General features: G+C 42.5%; 1 protein-coding gene across 3 annotated transcripts in view; it reads left to right on the forward strand.

The window, feature by feature from the left end:
- The window catches only part of KIF16B (kinesin family member 16B), a 243,748-nt gene that overhangs the window by 19,414 nt on the left and 204,111 nt on the right, over positions 1-20,223 (forward strand). For all 3 annotated transcript variants that reach the window (XM_073339553.2, XM_073339554.2, XM_073339552.2), the window contains exon 2: positions 18,379-18,448. In XM_073339553.2, the coding sequence (XP_073195654.1) occupies positions 18,379-18,448 (70 nt within the window). The remainder of the gene's footprint in view (positions 1-18,378; positions 18,449-20,223) is intronic.

The raw sequence follows: 20,223 nt of genomic DNA on the forward strand, positions 1-20,223 counted from the left end.
ACAACATAGTCACACGGTCTTTAGCTGCTTTGAAGCCAGGGGCTTGTCTTTCTGATTTCGAAATGTAAGTGCGGTTGGGCATTTTTTTCCAGAAGAGCCCAGTCTTGTTAGCATTAAAAACTTGTTCCGGAAGATAGAAGAAAAGGGCTATCTTTTTTTTTTTTTTAATTGTTCAGGGTAGGCTTTTGCTGCCTCTTCATTGGCAGATGCAGCTTCACCAGTAGTCTGCACATTTTTGAGGTTGAAGCGGTTCCTAAAACTGTTAAGCCAACCTTGGCTGGCTTTGAATTCCTTCTCCTCAGAAGGCTGTCCCTCTTTGGCGGGAGGTTTGAATAGCATGTAGAGGCGAAGAGCCTTTTCTCGCAACGTGTTGCCATTGATAGGCACATGTTTACGGTTCTTGTCTTCCAGCCATAAGTTTAATGCCTTTTCAGTCTTCACTAAAGTCTTATCACACACCTGGCTCATCACCTTAGCAGTTATTGGAGTACTTGATGCCACAGCTTGACAAATTTCTCTCTCTCGAATCTTGATGGCACGGATGCTAGATTCATTGCGGCCATATTTATGTGCCACGTTGGAGACCGACATACCATCTCTCTAAGTCCAACACAGTCAGTTTTTCCTCCAGCATTGGAACAGATCGCTGTTTCTTCAGTTGAGCACTAGATGAAGTAGTTGGCTTGCGTTTAGGGGCCATGTTGTACGAAAAATACGTCTCTTTAAACACTAGAATCACACTCCGCGCAGTGAGATGCTCACACTATGAGAGGCACGCGGGAACTGAGACTGACTGAGGGGACAGCAGATTCACGTCTCCCATCTCACGTTCGCTCCAGGGCATACACTCATTGAGTGGAATGGTGGGCGGACTCGCCGGCACTATTTATCTGTTTTTCTTTTTTTTTGCAGAGCGCGTATAGTTGAATTCGCGTAAGTTAAATGCGCGTATGATGTGTCTCCACTGTATTCTTTGACCGAATCAATTAAAAGGAAGGGAGAGTGTTTCCTAATCAGCACAACAGACCATATTTACTGCCATTTCCCTTTTATGAAAGCTTTTAACTTACTGATATGCACAGTTTGCACAGCTCCCCTGCCATGAGGCTTTCTTACATTATATGTGTGACCAGTTTTTGGGGATTGCCTATCCTGTTTCTTGTAGTCTACCCTGAGAGTGGCATTCTCTGTGGATTTACAACTAAAAGGAGTATTCTGAACTATGGACTGAGGACCTTCCAATCTTTTGGAAGATACCAGAGAGACTTTTGCAAGCCAGCAGTCTATTCTATCACTGCTACAAACCTTTGCAATCATTTGTATGTATATGATCTATTAACCATTTATAACTCTCTTATTTTCTTCTATTAATAAATTTTCAGTTAGTTTACTAAGGATTGGCTGACAGCGTGATATTTGGGTAAGATCTGAGATAGAAATTGACCTGGGGATAAGTATCTGTCTGATCCTTTGAGATTAGTAGAACTTCACATACAATGAATTGGGTTTTCAGTAACCTCTCACTCTATTATACCTGGTTGCCTAGATAGGAGCCAAGGGCTGGTATGCCTAAAGGGGACTGTGTTTGGCTTCTTGTTAACCCGTGTGGTACTACAGAAGCTTTCTTTATACTGGTTTGGTGACTCTAATTATAGAATAAACCACCCGTTTTTGGGGATTGCTGCCATGTTTGTTGTAGTCTGCTCAGAATGTGGCATTCTCAGTGTGGCCCATCCCAAGCACCCAATCACAATATGTGACTTCACTGACTCTCTTTCAGTCACCTCAAAAGGTCCTTTCCAATAGTCCTGCATTTTGCTTTTCCTCACTGGTATCAGCACCAGATTACCAATATCAAAAGATCTTACTTCAGTCTCCTATCATCTAAGTTTTCTGAGTTTCCATTAAATCTTTCCACAAGCCTATTAGTTTCTGGATGGTAGAGTGCAGCCATGGTGGTTTACGCCACACAATTCCCATAACTTTTTAAAAACAACAGACATGAAATTTGAACCACAGTCTGTCAGGATTTCTCTGGGAAAATATACTCTGCTAAAAGTTGTAAACTGGCCATTATTTCAGCCTCAATATTAGACAAGGCAGTGACTTCAGGACACCTGGTGGCAAAAATCCACCACAAAAAGTATATTCCCCCCCAGAAGGTTGAGTAAGAGGCCTCACAATATCTACAGACACTCTGGCAAATGCCTCTTTAATAATAGGCAAAGGTTGCAAAGGTGCCTTAAAGTATATCCCTGTAAGTCTTTATGTTTCTGACGTATGTCATAACTTTTTCAATGATCTTTCACTGTCTGAAATACATGAGGTCAATAGAAGTTTTGCTTCAGCCTGTCACAGGTCTTTTCACTCCCATATGGCCCATGAATGGGCCATAATGGGCTATCTGGAGCAAATCTCTCCTATATCCTTCAGGCACAGCTATTTGCTTGCAAACCTTACCAGGTTTCAGAGTAGCAGCCGTGTTAGTCTGTATTTGCAAAAAGAAAAGGAGTACTTGTGGCACCTTAGAGACTAACACATTTATTTGGGCATAAGCTTTCGTGAGCTACAGCTCACTTCACTGAATGCATCCGATGAAGTGAGCTGTAGCTCACAAAAGCTTATGCTCAAATAAATTTGTTAGTCTCTAAGGTTCCAAACCTTACCAGGACACTTCTTCTCTAAATAATAAACTGTGTAGTGTAGACAAGCCCTTACTAAAGCTTTATTAGCTAAGAAAAAGAAATGAGTTATTGAGAGGTTAAAAGAGACAAAATACATTAACAGGTGATTCCAAGTTTGTAAGTCCAATATGACAACAGAGATGTAGTAATCTGCTAGTTTTTCATAAATCTCTCGGGGTTACCTAGAATAGCTCTGGGGATCTCTGTCCAATCGCTCAGTATTCCAGCCTGTCCGAATCCATCAGTCCAGAGATACAGGGATTACTCCCTGGATCCATTCTTACCCCTGTATCTTCCCCAGAAAGTGATCTGGCAAGTGTTTCCATCACAGCATGGGCTTTTCCTCTGTTGACTAAACACCATCTGAAACAATGACCCATGCTTTGAAGTTAGCATCCTTCTTCATTTACAGTTCCAAGGCTCCAATCCCATTTGATGGGTAAGTGTAATGTAAACACAATGTGATAGCCAGAAACAATCCTTCGTTAGTTTTCATGAAGCTTTACACATGAAGTAAAATCTCATCCTAATACTAACACACCTTTTATTTAGGATCAGGATGGATAAAAATCAATGATGTTTTTTTTAATTGGATTTTTTTTATTTAAATTGGATTTTTTTGATAAAATGCTTTTTGAGGAAAAAAATCTATCTAAAGATAGTTTTAATTAAGATACATTATATCTCAAAGATATCTCCTCATGGAATAGGGATCATAAATTCTAATTCTATAGTATGAGACAACATATTCATGTAGTGTTTAAGAAAAGTTTTGTAAATGAGTTCCAATAGTTCATGGATTAGGGACCCAATTTCATGGGGTACCAGGGACTTCTGTATAGATTATTTAGGTTAATCTTTCTATCTACCCAATGGGACTCAGTGCTCAGTCTAGAAGATAGCATCAGAGATGCTTAGTTTTGCAGTTCTCAAACTGGATTTGTGACTCCAGAGATAACATGCTTGTTTACAGCAAAAATGTTTTTAAATAAATAAATATACAGAAGTGAGAAATAACAGACCTCAACCCTATTGTCCCTCTGCAAATTTGTGTACAGAGTCAATCTCTTATCTCTTTCTAAACATGCACAGTTTCAAAAAGTTCAATGAATAGAAGATTGTTGGGGGCAGAATAGATCTGGACAAGGAGAAGAAGTCTATTGTGCCTGCTTTGAGCAGGGGATTGGACTAGATGATCTCCTGAGGTCCCTTCCAACTCTGATAGTCTATGAGTCTGTGTGAGAAGCGAGGGACATATGCTTGTTTTGTTAAAATATTATGTTTGCTGTTGAAAAGAAAAATTCAGAATACTTAACATTGTTGTTTTAGTGAAATAAAACAATTTAAATGTCTGGTGATGTTCTCCTCCTAATACAGCATGGCAAGAAAATCCTCCAAATATTAATGATTAGCCTGTTTAATTCGAGATAATTCAGCTCCCACTGACTTCATAAATATCTGCTTCAATTACCTTTGGTAAATGAAATAACCAAACACTCATTCCTTTTTCTGATATAGCTGTAAAATTAATCTGAAAAGTTTTTCAAAATAAATCACTGTTTAAAAGTGTATAGTGTGTACCTTCTAAAAATGAAACTGACATCTATCTCTGAGTTGTGAAGAATATGTATTAAGGTTATAACAACCAACAAGAATGCACTCTTACCTAGAAAACCATGATTAAATAGTCTTCCTGACTAGTGGTTTAAATCGTATCCACCCTTTTTAGGATTCTCTAATTAGAGGTTTCAGAGGAACAGCCGTGTTAGTCTGTATTCGCAAAAAGAAAAGGAGTACTTGTGGCACCTTAGAGACTAACCAATTTATTTGAGCATGAGCTTTCGTGAGCTACAGCTCACTTCATTACCTGTAATGTGATAGCAGATGATAAAATACAGAAGGTTAAAACAATACAATCAGCATTCCTTTTGATCTGTTCTAACAAGTGAATTGACTTGAACACACTGTGACCTTTTAGCATTTCTTTGATATTCACATACAAGTGAATTTCCCTATTGCTCTAGCCTGAGCTGGCAACCTGCTGGACAGCACCAAAAGGGCACCAAGTGGTACCTCAGTCTGTGAAAACTTAGGGTATATCAACACGGCAGAGAAAAACCCACATGTCTAGTTGCTGTGTAGAGATACCCTTCAGGTCTCCCCTTCTCCTTACAGGCAGCTACCAGCCATGTCCTGAGTCTCATTTACCTCTGGAAGCTGATCATTGTAGCCTTTATCCATAGGGGATGCAAGTTGCAACAAAGTAAACATCCTTATATATCGCCTAATGTGAAAATTCTTATTCCTTTCTGCCTAAACTGTGCTTTCACAATGCAGTGTTGCAGCGAAGGTGAAAACCCTCTGCGCACTCTCCTAATTTGTCCCAACAGGGAAAAAATTGCTTTCTGATTCCTCAAACAGAAAAGGAGTACTTGTGGCACCTTAGAGACTAACCAATTTATTTGAGCATGAGCTTTCGTGAGCTACAGCTCACTTCATCGGATGCATACCGTGGAAACTGCAGCAGACATTATATACACACAGAGATCATGAAACAATACCTCCTCCCACCCCACTGTCCTGCTGGTAATAGCTTATCTAAAGTGATCATCAAGTTGGGCCATTTCCAGCACAAATCCAGGTTTTCTCACCCTCCACCCCCTCCCACACAAACTCACTCTCCTGCTGGTAATAGCCCATCCAAAGTGACAACTCTCTTCACAATGTGCATGATAATCAAGGTGGGCCATTTCCTGAACAAATCCAGGTTCTCTCACCCCCCTCCAAAAACCACACACACAAACTCACTCTCCTGCTGGTAATAGCTCATCCAAAGTGACCACTCTCCCTACAATGTGCATGATAATCAAGGTGGGCCATTTCCAGCACAAATCCAGGTTTATAATTATAAATTATAATATAATATATAACTATAACATTCATAAACCAGTCGGAGAACACTTCAATCTCTCTGGTCACTCAATCGCAGAGATGAAGGTCGCTATCTTAAAACAAAAAAACTTCAAATCCAGACTCCAGTGAGAAACTGCTGAATTGGAATTCATTTGCAAATTGGATACTATTAATTTAGGTTTAAATAGAGACTGGGAGTGGCTAAGTCATTATGCAAGGTAGCCTATTTCCCCTTGTTTTTTCCTACGCCCCCCGCCCCCCCCCCCCGATGTTCTGGTTAAACTTGGATTTAAACTTGGTCAGTTTGGATGAGCTATTGCCAGCAGGAGAGTGAGTTTGTGTGTGTGTGTCCCCGGGAAAAAGGGTGTGTGTGAGAGAGCCTGGATTTGTGCTGGACATGGCCCACCTTGATTACCATGCACATTGTGAAGAGAGTTGTCACTTTGGATGGGCTATTACCAGCAGGAGAGTGAGTTTGTGTGTGTATGGGGGTGGGAGGGGTGAGAAAACCTGGATTTGTGCTGGAAATGGCCCAACTTGGTGATCACTTTAGATAAGCTATTACCAGCAGGACAGTGGGGTGGGAGGAGGTATTGTTTCATGATCTCTGTGTGTATATAATGTCTGCTGCAGTTTCCACGGTATGCATCCGATGAAGTAAGCTGTAGCTCACGAAAGCTCATGCTCAAATAAATTGGTTAGTCTCTAAGGTGCCATAAGTACTCCTTTTCTTTTTGCGAATACAGACTAACACGGCTGTTATTCTGATTCCTCAAACAAGTGATCAGTCAGAGGCAAGCAACCTGGGACCACAGCTCAATATACCTAAATCATGGTATGGAACAGATTTCAGAGTAGCAGCCGTGTTAGTCTGTATTCGCAAAAAGAAAAGGAGTACTTGTGGCACCTTAGAGACTAACCAATTTATTTGAGCATGAGCTTTCGTGAGCTACAGCTCACTTCATCAGATGAGGGCTGCTGGACACCTGGGAAGGCTTTAAATTGACTGAGAGTTAATTGTCTTCCTCTTCCCAGCTGGCCAATGGCAGTGATGAAGACCCTTCCCTTTCTTAAAGCACAATTCCACATGCACTTTGAAGCACGAGGAGGGGCTAAGCTGCAGCATGTTCAAGCACTTCCACTCTGCCTCTCTCCAGGAGTTGGCCATCTCCCCTTTGGTCCAACCCAAGTTGTCGTCTTCCCTATCCTCTCATGTTAAGAGAGGAGTGACATTAGGAGGCTTTAGAGCAGCCTATACTGTATTTTTTGGCCTGAGAGGACCCAGCTGCTATTTTTTTTCTCTCTTACTCTCACGCAGAGAGAGAGAGACTGCAGATGTGTGACACACCTGCAGCAGAATCTTCCTGAACTACCTATGACAGTGGCTCTCAACCTTTCTAGACTACTGTACCCCTTTCAGGAGTCAGATTTGTCTTGTGTACCCCCAAGTTTCACTTCACTTAAAAACTACTGACTTATTTTTGTGTCCAATTTTGTTGTATCTCTGGTTGAGAACCTCTGGCCTAAACATCAGGGCCGTGAGAAAACTGGAGTGGAGAAAAAAGTTGTGGATACTCTTTTTTTAAAAAAATTTTCTCTTCAAACTGTGCATTCTAGGCTTTCATCTCTAGCAGGCTAAAATTGCACATTTTAAAAGAGGATTAGAAAATATTACATATAGAATACAGAAGTCAGTGTTGTTAGGAGACTTTAACTTTTTACTTACTCTTACTATGTAGCTTTCAAGTTGGATTGACATAACTTAAATTTTATTTCAATTTTTGGAAAGTCTGTGGTGATAGGAATTTGGATTAATTAGAAGACCTCTTTTGCAAACAATAAATCTCCTTAAAGATAAATTACGGGCAAAGTCCTTCAACATGAGAGCCTTAGATTTCCATGTTGTTGTTTTTTTTTTATAGACAGTCTTCCAGATTTGTTTGTCTCTTCAAATAATGCAATTTTAATTTAGAACACAGTGTCTTTTTGGCCTTAAATTCAAGTTTCTGAAAATTATTGATTTAATATAAATGTGGCTAGCAAATAGTAGGCTGCAAAATTGCATGGCATTGCTTATTACTTGCTATGGTTTATGCTTTATGATTCAATAATTGTCACACCAAACAGTATAGTACAATAATTTTGTACTTGTGCTTAGTCATTGTTAAGATTCCTTTATGTAGTGGATAAAAAAGGAAAAAAGTTCATTGTTCAGAGTTTTAAAAAAATATTCGGTTAAGCTGTTGTTCAGATAGATATCATTCCCGTTACAGAAGTTATCCAAAGAATATAGAATGCTCTCAATCTAAGTAATTCAATAAGATATTGGGGCACAACTTTCTGTTAATGCATTTCTGAAGTGAGTTTCCAAGGTACAAAGTGAAGCTGAGCTCTTTCTATGACCCACTTTTTTTGGGGGGGGGTAGTTAAAAATACCTTGAATTGTCTTGGGTATTAAATGAACCTCTTGCTTTCAAACTGTAACCTCTCAGTAACACATCTGGACTGTGAACAAACAAAATAAAAAAGTCCAGGGCACTGTGCTTAAAGTATAAATATTGAAGGAAGAAGAAACACCCACTTTAACAAAAAGGGAAACTATTTTGTTAGAGTCACTTAACAAGTGCTCAAATCATCCTTGTGAATAGTTAATAGTACAAAATCCGACATCTGCTCTTCAATCAAAACCGGTACCGCTTGGTGTTGGATTACTTGTCTGCAGTTTAGAATATATTCTTGGGACTTTATCACAGAACCTTTTCCCTTTCCTTTTAGCATGCTTTCAAGGAAAATTAGTAGCACCTTTTATGAGAGTGAGGCTCCCTGGGCAAGTTGAGTAGTCTCTGTGCTGCCATTCTGTAACTGACTTGGAAGTGCTATGAAATAGATCGCCTTTAAAACCACTGTGTTTGAAAAGGGCTTTGATTGTTTCCTGTGTGTATTTTCCCCCCTTTTTGTTTTTTATTGATACCAGAACATGTCTTGTTCCTGGTACTGTTTCTCTTCCTAAAATTTTCCTGTGACATCACAATTGATTACTATATAAGTAATTCAGTGATAAACATAAAACCACGCCTTCCTTGTGGGAATAAGCATCAAGAGCAGATGAATACCTCATGAGTAATCAAATAATAAAGAACAAAGACAGTTGAATTATTTCTAGGTGTTTACCAATTTTCAGCAGTATCTTAAAGGTGAACTGTGAAGCAAAGGCAAAAATTGTGACCTTTTTCTGCTCTATGTATAAAAATTATGTCCCAAGATTCCCCTTCATTTGTTTATATGTTTGTTGTGCAAGGTCTTTCCAGTTCTTGGTTCCCTTTCCTTTCTATTAAATGAGAAATTTCACAAAGGCTTGTGAAGGACTGGAATAGTGCCATCACAAGAGGATGTAATGAGTTGTACTCTGTCCCTTGAAATTTGGGGGGATAGTGTTTAATGGTTTGGCTTGGATTACATGCCCACGCAGTGGAAAAAATTCCTCTTTTATGTGGGCTGGCCAGATCTAAAGTCCAATTGTATCGGACTAAGAAGGACTACTTGCCTGCTTTCTCCCTCTGTGGAGCAGTTGAGCAAAGAACTAGAATCTTGATGGGGAATGGGTAGTAATGCACCGAATAGAGAAAGCAAGAGTGGAAACATGACTCAGAAATGTGTCTCTAAGGGTATGTCTACACTACGGAATAAGGTCGAATTTATAGAAGTGGGTTTTTTAGAAATCGGTTTTATATATTCGAGTGTGTGTGTCCCCACAGAAAATGCTCTAAGTGCATTAAGTGCATTAACTTGGCGGAGCGCTTCCACAGTACCGAGGCTAGAGTCGACTTCCGGAGCGTTGCACTGTGGGTAGCTATCCCACAGTTCCCGCAGTCTCCGCTGCCCATTGGAATTCTGGGTTGAGATCCCAATGCCTGATGGGGCTAAAACATTGTCGCGGGTGGTTCTGGGTACATATCGTCAGGCCCCCATTCCCTCCCTCCCTCCGTGAAAGCAAGGGCAGACAATCATTTCGCGCCTTTTTTCCTGAGTTACCTGTGCAGACGCCATACCACTGCAAGCATGGAGCCCGCTCAGGTAACCGTCACCCTATGTCTCCTGGGTGCTGGCAGACGCGGTACGGCATTGCTACACAGTAGCAGCAACCCCTTGCCTTGTGGCAGCAGACGGTACAGTACGACTGGTAGCCGTCATCGTCATGTCCGAGGTGCTCCTGGTCGCCTCTGTGAGGTCGATCAGGAGCGCCTGGGCAGACATGGGCGCAGGGACTAAATTTGGAGTGACTTGACCAGGTCATTCTCTTTAGTCCTGCAGTCAGTCCTATTGAACCGTCTTATGGTGAGCGGGCAGGCGATACGGACTGCTAGCAGTCGTACTGTACCATCTTCTGCCGAGCAGCCATGAGATGTGGATGGCATGCAGTCCTTCTGCACCGTCTGCTGCCAGCCAAAGATGTAAAAGATAGATGGAGTGGGTCAAAACAAGAAATAGACCAGATTTGTTTTGTACTCATTTGCCTCCTCCCCTGTCTAGGGGACTCATTCCTCTAGGTCACACTGCAGTCACTCACAGAGAAGGTGCAGCGAGGTAAATCTAGCCATGTATCAATCAGAGGCCAGGCTAACCTCCTTGTTCCAATAAGAACGATAACTTAGGTGCACCATTTCTTATTGGAACCCTCCGTGAAGTCCTGCCTGAAATACTCCTTGATGTAAAGACACCCACTTTGTTGATTTTAGCTCCCTGAAGCCAACCCTGAAAGCCGTGTCGTCAGTCGCCCCTCCCTCTGTCAGAGCAACGGCAGACAATCGTTCCGCGCCTTTTTTCTGTGCGGACGCCATACCAAGACAAGCATGGAGGCCGCTCAGCTCACTTTGGCAATTAGGAGCACATTAAACACCACACGCATTATCCAGCAGTATATGCAGCACCAGAACCTGGCAAAGCGATACCGGGCGAGGAGGCGACATCAGCGCGGTCACGTGAGTGATCAGGACATGGACACAGATTTCTCTGAAAGCATGGGCCCTGCCAATGCATGCATCATGGTGCTAATGGGGCAGGTTCATGCTGTGGAACGCCGATTCTGGGCTCGGGAAACAAGCACAGACTGGTGGGACCGCATAGTGTTGCAGGTCTGGGACGATTCCCAGTGGCTGCGAAACTTTCGCATGCGTAAGGGCACTTTCATGGAACTTTGTGACTTGCTTTCCCCTGCCCTGAGGCGCATGAATACCAAGATGAGAGCAGCCCTCACAGTTGAGAAGCGAGTGGCGATAGCCCTGTGGAAGCTTGCAACGCCAGACAGCTACCGGTCAGTTGGGAATCAATTTGGAGTGGGCAAATCTACTGTGGGGGCTGCTGTGATGCAAGTAGCCCACGCAATCAAAGATCTGCTGATATCAAGGGTAGTGACCCTGGGAAATGTACAGGTCATAGTGGATGGCTTTGCTGTAATGGGATTCCCTAACTGTGGTGGGGTTATAGACGGAACCCATATCCCTAGCTTGGCACCAAAGCACCAAGCCGCCGAGTACATAAACCGCAAGGGGTACTTTTCGATAGTGCTGCAAGCTCTGGTGGATCACAAGGGACATTTCACCAACATCAACGTGGGATGGCCGGGAAAGGTGCATGACGCTCGCATCTTCAGGAACTCTGGTCTGTTTCAAAAGCTGCAGGAAGGGGCTTTCTTCCCAGACCAGAAAATAACTGTTGGGGATGTTGAAATGCCTATATGTATCCTTGGGGACCCAGCCTACCCCTTAATGCCATGGCTCATGAAGCCGTACACAGGCAGCCTGGACAGTAGTCAGGAGCTGTTCAACTACAGGCTGAGCAAGTGCAGAATGGTGGTAGAATGTGCATTTGGATGTTTAAAGGCGCGCTGGCGCAGTTTACTGACTCGCTTAGACCTCAGCGAAACCAATATTTCCACTGTTAATACTGCTTGCTGTGTGCTCCACAATATCTGTGAGAGTAAGGGGGAGACGTTTATGGCGGGGTGGGAGGTTGAGGCAAATCGCCTGGCTGCTGGTTACGTGCAGCCAGACACCAGGGCGGTTAGAAGAGCACAGGAGGGCGCGGTACGCATCAGAGAAGCTTTGAAAACCAGTTTCATGACTGGCCAGGCTATGGTGTGAAAGTTCTCTTTGTTTCTCCTTGATGAAACCCCCCCGCCCCTTGGTTCACTCTACTTCCCTGTAAGCTAACCACCCGCCCCTCCTCCCTTCAATCACCGCTTGCAGAGGCAATAAAGTCATTGTTGCTTCACATTCATGCATTCTTTATTCATTCATCACACAAATAGGGGGATGACTACCAAGGTAGCCCAGGAGGGGTGGTGGAGGAGGGAAGGAAAATGCCACACATCACTTTAAGCACAGCACTTTAAAAGTTTACAACTTTAAAATTTATTGAATGCCAGCCTTCTTTTTTTTTGGGCAATCCTCTGTGGTGGAGTGGCTGGTTGGCCGGAGGCCCCCCACCGCGTTCTTGGGCGTCTGGGTGTGGAGGCTATGGAACTTGGGGAGGAGGGCGGTTGGTTACAGAGGGGCAGCAGTGGCAGTCTGTGCTCCAGCTGCCTTTGTCTGCAGCTCAACCATACACTGGAGCATACTGGTTTGGTCCTGCAGCAGCCTCAGCATTGAATCCTGCCTCCTCTCATCACGCTGCCGCCACATTTGAGCTTCAGCCCTCTCTTCAGCCCGCCACTTACTCTCTTCAGCCCGCCACCTCTCCTCCCGGTCATTTTGTGCTTTCCTGCACTCTGACATTATTTGCCTCCACGCATTCATCTGTGCTCTGTCAGTGTGGGAGGACAGCATGAGCTCGGAGAACATTTCATCGTGAGTGCATTTTTTTTTTCTTTCTAATCTTCAGTAGCCTCTGGGAAGGAGAAGATCCTGTGATCATTGAAACACATGCAGCTGGTGGAGAAAAAAAAAGGGACAGCGGTATTTAAAAAGACACATTTTATAAAACAGTGGCTACACTCTTTCAGGGTAAACCTTGCTGTTAACATTACATACATAGCACATGTGCTTTCGTTACGAGGTCGCATTTTGCCTCCTCCCACCACGTCACTACCCCCTCAACCTTCCCCTCTCCCCGTGGCTAACAGCGGGGAACATTTCTGTTTAGCCACAGGCAAACGGCCCAGCAGGAATGGGCTCCTCTGAGTGTCCCCTGAAGAAAAGCACTCTATTTCAACCAGGTGACCATGAATGATATCTCACTCTCCTGAGGATAACACAGAGAGATAAAGAACGGATGTTGTTTGAATGCCAGCAAACATACACTGCAATGCTTTGTTCTACAATGATTCCCGAGTACATGTTACTGGCCTGGAGTGGTAAAGTGTCCTACCATGAAGGATGCAATAAGGCTGCCCTCCCCAGAAACCTTTTGCAAAGGCTTTAGGACTACATCTAGGAGAACCGCAAATGCCAGGGCAAAGTAATCCTTTCACATGCTTGCTTTTAAACCATGTATAGCCTTTTAAAAAGGTACACTCACCAGAGGTCCCTTCTCCGCCTGCTGGGTCCAGGAGGCAGCCTTGGGTGGGTTCGGGGGGTACTGGCTACAGGTCTAGGGTGAGAAACAGTTCCTGGCTGTCGGGAAAACCGGTTTCTCCGCTTGCTTGCTGTGAGCTATCTACAACCTCCTCCTCCTCCTCATCTTCTTCGTCCCCAAAACCTGCTTCCGTATTGCCTCCATCTCCATTGAAGGAGTCAAACAACACGGCTGGGGTAGTGGTGGCTGAACCCCCTAAAATGGCATGCAGCTCATCATAGAAGCGGCATGTTTGGGGCTCTGACCCAGAGCGGCTGTTGGCCTCTCTGGTTTTCTGGTAGGCTTGCCTCAGCTCCTTCAGTTTCACGCGGCACTGCTTCGGGTCCCTGTTATGGCCTCTGTCCTTCATGCCCTGGGAGATTTTCACAAAGATTTTGGCATTTTGAAAACTGGAACGGAGTTCTGATAGCACGGATTCCTCTCCCCAAACAGCGATCAGATCCCGTACCTCCCGTTCGGTCCATGCTGGAGCTCTTTTGCAATTCTGGGACTCCATCATGGTCACCTGTGCTGATGAGCTCTGCATGGTCACCTGCAGCTTGCCACGCTGGCCAAACAGGAAATGAGATTCAAAAGTTCGCGTTTCTTTTCCTGTCTACCTGGCCAGTGCATCTGAGTTGAGAGTGCTGTCCAGAGCGGTCATAATGGAGCACTCTGGGATAGCTCCCGGAGGCCAATACCATCGAATTCTGTCCACAGTACCCCAAATTCGAGCCGGCAACGTCGATTTAAGCGCTAATCCACTTGTCAGGGGTGGAGTAAGGAAATCGATTTTAAGAGCCCTTTAAGTCGAAATAAAGGGCTTCATTGTGTGGACGGGTGCAGGTTTACATCGATTTAACGCTGCTAAATTCGACCTAATGTCCTAGTGTAGACCAGGGCTCAGTCACAGTTTCTCAATTCTACTCCTGCATCAGTACAGTTTATGTACCAGCCCACCTCATGGCTCTGCCTAATGTTGGATCCTAGCCCTATAGAAGTGAAGAAGAATTATAAAATCTGTGAGCAGATAATCCGCTTGTCAGGCATACAGACTAATGTTAGTGTACCTTAATTTCTGATGTTGGTACTCTTGATCCTGAAACAAGGGGCTGATATCTATAATAATTCTCCAGAAACTTTCCCCCTACGGTCTGGGTGAATATCTGAATTTAGTAGTACTAGAGGGTTAATACTAAATACTTAGTTGAGCTATTTCCTGACATCTATGTCAGGCAATTTACCTGCCTTGATCACTTTATAACATTGGTTCTGAGCCAAGCGGTCATAGGTTGTAAGCTTAATTATAGAGCTTGGCATGGTGTATGAAGTGGCAGTGGTGAAAGGCTGAAAATTGGAGTGGAGCATTAGCTTGAGAACAGATCTGATTTCAGAGGAAACAAGTTCTTTCAATGCCATAAATTATCATGCTATTAAATGTGAGCTCGTTTTGGTAGCCTTTCCCTTTATTTTACTTTGTATAATCAAGGGAACGGAAATAGAGGCTTGTATCTTATTTGTGGTGGTGATGTGTTTTTGGGCAGTGTTTGATGCTCGTGTCTAAATTGTGAACTACTGCTCAGGTTGCATGTAAGTACTGACCGGCGCCCCCCCCCCGCACTTAGTAAGGCAACTCCCATCTTTTCATATGCTGTGTATTTATACCTCCCTACTGTATGGTCCACTCCGTGCATCTAATGAGGTGGGTTATAGCCCACGAAAGCTTATACCCAAATAAATTTGTTAGTCTCTAAGGTGCCACAAGGACTCCTCGTTTTCACCCAACATTAGTGCAACAAGGGCCCAGTTCCTGCTCATCCTGTTCGCAATAATAGTGTCACTGACGTCACTAAGGTGAACAGAGTTATTATTCCCAAGGTGTTATGAATAAATGCCTGTTATGAATAAATTGCATAATACATTGCATAAATTGAATAATAAATATTCTGTTTTAATATGAAAATTTGCTTTGAAGTATTTTGCAATCCATTCACACTTAGAACTCTGCAAGACATTCCTTTCCACTGGAAAGACACGTGGACCAGAATTACTTAGTTTTTCACTTGATTTTGTTTTAATCTTCATTATTTTTTGGGAGGGAGGAGAAAAAAGGAGAAAGGGGAAAGAGAGTCAACAGTAGCTTCACTAAATTTAGTTAGCTCCGTGCACCCAAAAAACCCCCAAACCTATTGTGGTAATGAAAAACATCCAGATGGAATATTTACAATGTTGCCAAAAAGAGTTTTAAATATAAAAATGTTCTACCTATTGTTTTCACAAGAAATCTTCAGTCACTTATTTTTGTGGTAACAGTGACAACATTTAAGGTTTCAGCACTTTTCTTTTACCCTATCAATTCAGTGTTTTAACTGCTTTTACTTTGCTGTGTGTCAGTCAGATATGATTATTTATTTGCTAGGTGACTTGTCGATCTGATATTTGTAGCAGCTGATGTGACTTTTGACTAATATTGTGAATATAATTTTATCTGGTTTACAGCATTACTTGCTCTTTTAGTTTAGCTTTTAGATTTCACACATTTTTATAATGCACGGGATGTTACGTGTAACAATATTTTTAATGGATAACCTTATCAAAACAAATGTAATTACAAATATACATGTGAACGACTCATGTTTTATAGTTCGGTATAATGAAATCAAATCTCTGCAACAGGTTGGCACATGCTGTTCCCAGGAGCTGAGTTGGCTCTTTCCTGATATTTCAAACATGCAGGAATGCTGATTATAATATAATTGCTAACACTTGAGAATGTTTTCCAAGATCAGTTATCCAAATAATTCTCCAAGTCGCCAGCCACTAGAGGGGTATGTGTGAGGGAAACTGGTCTACTGAGATTGTAGCTTCAAGTGTTCATGGGAGGGCATATGTCAGGGCTGTAATTATATTATCCCCTGCCCTGTCCTGGCTTTTCCAGGGTTGGATCTCCTTCATGTCTTCCCTACTCTCTGCTGCAGAATTGGACAGATTTTTGTGGAGCAGCTGCGGGGGGTGGGAAGTTAGACTATAGGAGGAGAGAAGCATGCCCCCTGTGGCTACAACCAAAGTCTCTAGAGCTGTCAACCCCAAGTATTTAAAACACTTAGTCCCCTCCCCCTGCCCAAATCATTAGCATTACAAAGTACATTTTGGGTTCTTGATGTTTGCCATGAAGCAGTGGTGGGCAACCTGTGGCCCATCAGGGTAATCCGCTGGCAGGCCACAAGATAGTTTGGAACTGTGAACTGCAGCCCCTGGGAGGTGTGGGTGGCTGTGCCTGTGGATGGTCAATGTAAACAAACTGTCTCGTGGCCTGCCAGTGGATTACCCTGACGGGCTGCGTGTGGCCCATGGGCCACATGTTGCCCACTGCTGCCGTGAAGTCTAGTTTGTTGTTTAAATGAAAGCTGAGATTCTCAGATAACCACCTGATTCTAGCAGCTGGGGGAGGGATAGCTCAGTGGTTTGAGCGTTGGCCTGCTAAACCCAGGATTGTGAGTTCAATCCTTGAGGGGGCCATTTAGGGATCTTGTTATACTAATAAAATAAAAAGCAGCAGGATCTTATTAAAGAGGAAAAGGCAAAATGCCACATTTATTGTTAATACAGAAAGAATAATACTAAGCAGTTAGTTATAGCTATAATATTCCATTTAATTTCATATTTATTCACACATTCATTCATACACGCACATACACACAGGTGCTGCAAGGTTGTTATCATAGTTACCAGCCTTAGAGTTGCTCATGCCAGGCCACTGGCCAGGTGGCCTGGACATGAGGAGGGAGCAGGGCCTTGTCAGATGCTCATCTGATGCTTCTGGAAGTTGGTTTGCAGAATCAGACCCCAAAGTTCTCACCTTTCTAGAGTCCATTTTTATAGGAATTTCTTCCTATGCCAGTCTATGGGAATTGCTTCATCATGCTGTTGCTGAATCAAACATCAGATGGCACATTCCTGACGGCTCTGGGTGCTGCCAGATGTTATCTTGTTCTTTGGTTCTCCATTCTTGAGGCTGTTGGGTGGATTCCAGTCTGCCCTCCGGGGGTCCTCTGGTTATTTCCACTTGACGCCTTCTTCAGCCGATGGACACTGGATTCTTAGGCTGGCACCTCCCTAATCATTCAGTTATTATCCACACCAAGCATCCATCCACATACATCCTCTATCTCTATTTTAATCACAATTGTTAACAAAGCGAGATGAATACAACAAAAGGGTGGGGAGTCTCTGGGTGCTGTTTCTGTTGTTACAGAGTATTGCTTTGAGTCTCTCCCTGTGTGAGGAGTAGTTGTTACAAAGAATTGCTTTGAGAACAGATGCTGTCTTAGAATGTACTAACACAGTTAGCAGCTTACAAGTTTCACACATAGAGGGAGAGAAACAGTACCAAAAAACAAGAGACCTCTTAATTAGTAATACCCTGGAATTTAAACTATGGGGACTCAAACTCATTTGTGATTTTAATACAGAACTTCTTTAATATGATCCAACAATCTGGGGCAAAAATTGGGGATTGGTCCTGCTTTGAGCAGGGGATTGGACTAGATGACCTCCTGAGGTCCCTTCCCACCCTGATATTCTATGATTCCATAATCATGAAAAACACCAAATACCGTAAAAAGAGCAGGAGTACTTGTGGCACCTTAGAGACTAACAAATTTGTTTGAGTATAAGCTTTTGTGAGCTACAGCTCACTTCATCATCATCATCACCAAATATTGTGAGACTTTTTAAGTAAAATTGCGAGAGTTGTCAACACGGAGTCTCTAAGGAAGAATTGCAGTTAAAACAGTACTCAGTCCATTACCTAGGCCATGTGGCCAAGTTGGGTCCTGGTTCAGGCCAAAACAGAACTGTTGCCAACTCAGTGGAAAGAGTTACGGTTTCCTTCATAATGCTTTATTTCAGAATTCATTAGAGCTAGCTGGAGAATGCTCCCAACAACTTCACCAGGCTTTGGCTCAGATCTGCCAGGAAGAGAAAACTATTTATTAATTTATGTGTCTAATCAAACTTCTGGCATAGAATTTTTCCTAGAAGGGACTTGGAAACAAGCCCAGGCAATACAAATATATCAGAAATGTAAAGCAATTTGCCTCAATGCAAAAAGAAATTGACTAATATTCATATACAGTGCTAAGTAGTTAATAAAAACAGCTAATCTTTGATTGCTATGTGCAATATAAAGTTTTCTTCAACATACTGAAATCATGCTTTTTATTTACAGGGAAAAGGACCTGGATGCTAAATTTATTATTTCAATGGAAAAAAATAAAACAACGATCACAAATATAAAGGTGAGTGTTCTAATTTGAGAAGGAAAAATTATAACCAAGTTAGCCATCAAAATAAGGTTCTGATAAATAGACAATTGCTGGTGTCCATTTGATATTAGGGAGAGGCCTTTGGTCTCTGGGTTATCTACATCTTTGAAGTGCTGTCTGGGGACCAAGATAGGGAACAGGTTTCAGAGTAGCAGCCGTGTTAGTCTGTATCCGCAAAAAGAAAAGGAGTACTTGTGGCACCTTAGAGACTAACCAATTTATTTGAGCATAAGCTTTCATGAGCTACCGCTCACTTCACCGATGAAGTGAGCTGTAGCTCATAAAAGGTTATGCTCAAATACATTGGTTAGTCTCTAAGGTGCCACAAGTACTCCTTTTCTTTTTGCAAGATAGGGAAGTTACTATTGTTTGTTGTACAAATTTAATTTGAAAGGCAATCCATAGGATCTGTTCCTTAAGTATTTCTATTGCTGTGGCCATTCACTTAGCTGGAGGATGAGTGCTTACAATGGAAAAAAAAACATTTATACCCTGTTCCTAATGAACTCCCAATTTTCCATCCTGCTGCACAAACAGCCTTCAAAAATTGTAGTGAAAATTTACTAAACCAGGTGGAAGGTCTGCTTGTCACTATTTACTAGGATGATTTCAAAATCTTATTAAATTTTTCTCACTTGCCAAAAGACAACTAACTGCACCAGGTATGCAGAATTTTTCAAGGTGTGCAAAACTCACCTGTAAATATTTAAAGATATTAAAGTTATGCTGATGTTCTGAAAGCCCCTAATGACAAATGTAAAAGAGGCTTTCCACACATAACTAATTTAAAATCATTTAAGATCCTAGTTGTGCTGACCATCTCTTACATAAACTATGCTATTACATCTACTATCAGGAGTTAAGCTGGGTCCAAATACCCCACAGGGGTTATACCATTAGATTTGTATTTATACGGAGTGGCTTTACAAAGACTTTCTTAATACCCCTGGCTTCTGGGATTTAAGAAAAAATGTATAAAATGAAATATATTGTGACTATATGTGAGATAAATGAAAAAATTGGTGAAAGATAGCATTTAAGTTATCTGCATGCACTCTTGCTATCCTCACCACAGATGTGGTATCCCAACATTGTGTACAGTTGGGCAGCACAGGAGTAGGAATTGACTGGTGAGATTTTTATTTCAAAGGAATTTGAAATGGGAATGAGGGAAAGGTACAATAAAGTTAAAATATGCTAAATAATCGTGCCTCTGTTACTTGATGGATTCAGCACTTTAACATACTTTTAGCTCATTTAACAAAATGTCTTAACTTTTATTTTATATATATATATATATATAGAGAGAGAGAGAGAGAGTGTGTTACATAATCCTCTTTAGATGTTTTTCTTTGTGATATTGTAACACCTTCTCATCAGTGCTTTATAAACACTATTCCAGTGGTTCTCAACCAGGGGTCTGGGGCCCACTGTGGGGGCTGTGAGCAGGTTTCAGGGGGTCCGTCAAGCAGGACTGGCATTAGACTTGCTGGGGTCCAGGGCAGAAAGCCGAAGCCCCACTGCCTGGGGCTGAAGCCTGGAGCTCCAAGCCCTGCCACCTGTGGCTGAAGTCAAAGCCTGAGCAGCTTAGCTTCACAGGGCCCCCTAATGCCAGCCCTGGCTTTTATATGCGGAAAAACAGTTGTTGTGGCACAGATGGGCCATGGAATTTTTATAGCGTGTTGGAGGGGCATCTGGAAGAAAAAGGTTGAGAACCCCTGCACTATTCTACCTGATGCACCTTTCAT

Source organism: Lepidochelys kempii, chromosome 3 (assembly GCF_965140285.1).
Source record: "Lepidochelys kempii isolate rLepKem1 chromosome 3, rLepKem1.hap1, whole genome shotgun sequence".
Lineage (NCBI taxonomy): Eukaryota > Metazoa > Chordata > Testudines > Cheloniidae > Lepidochelys > Lepidochelys kempii.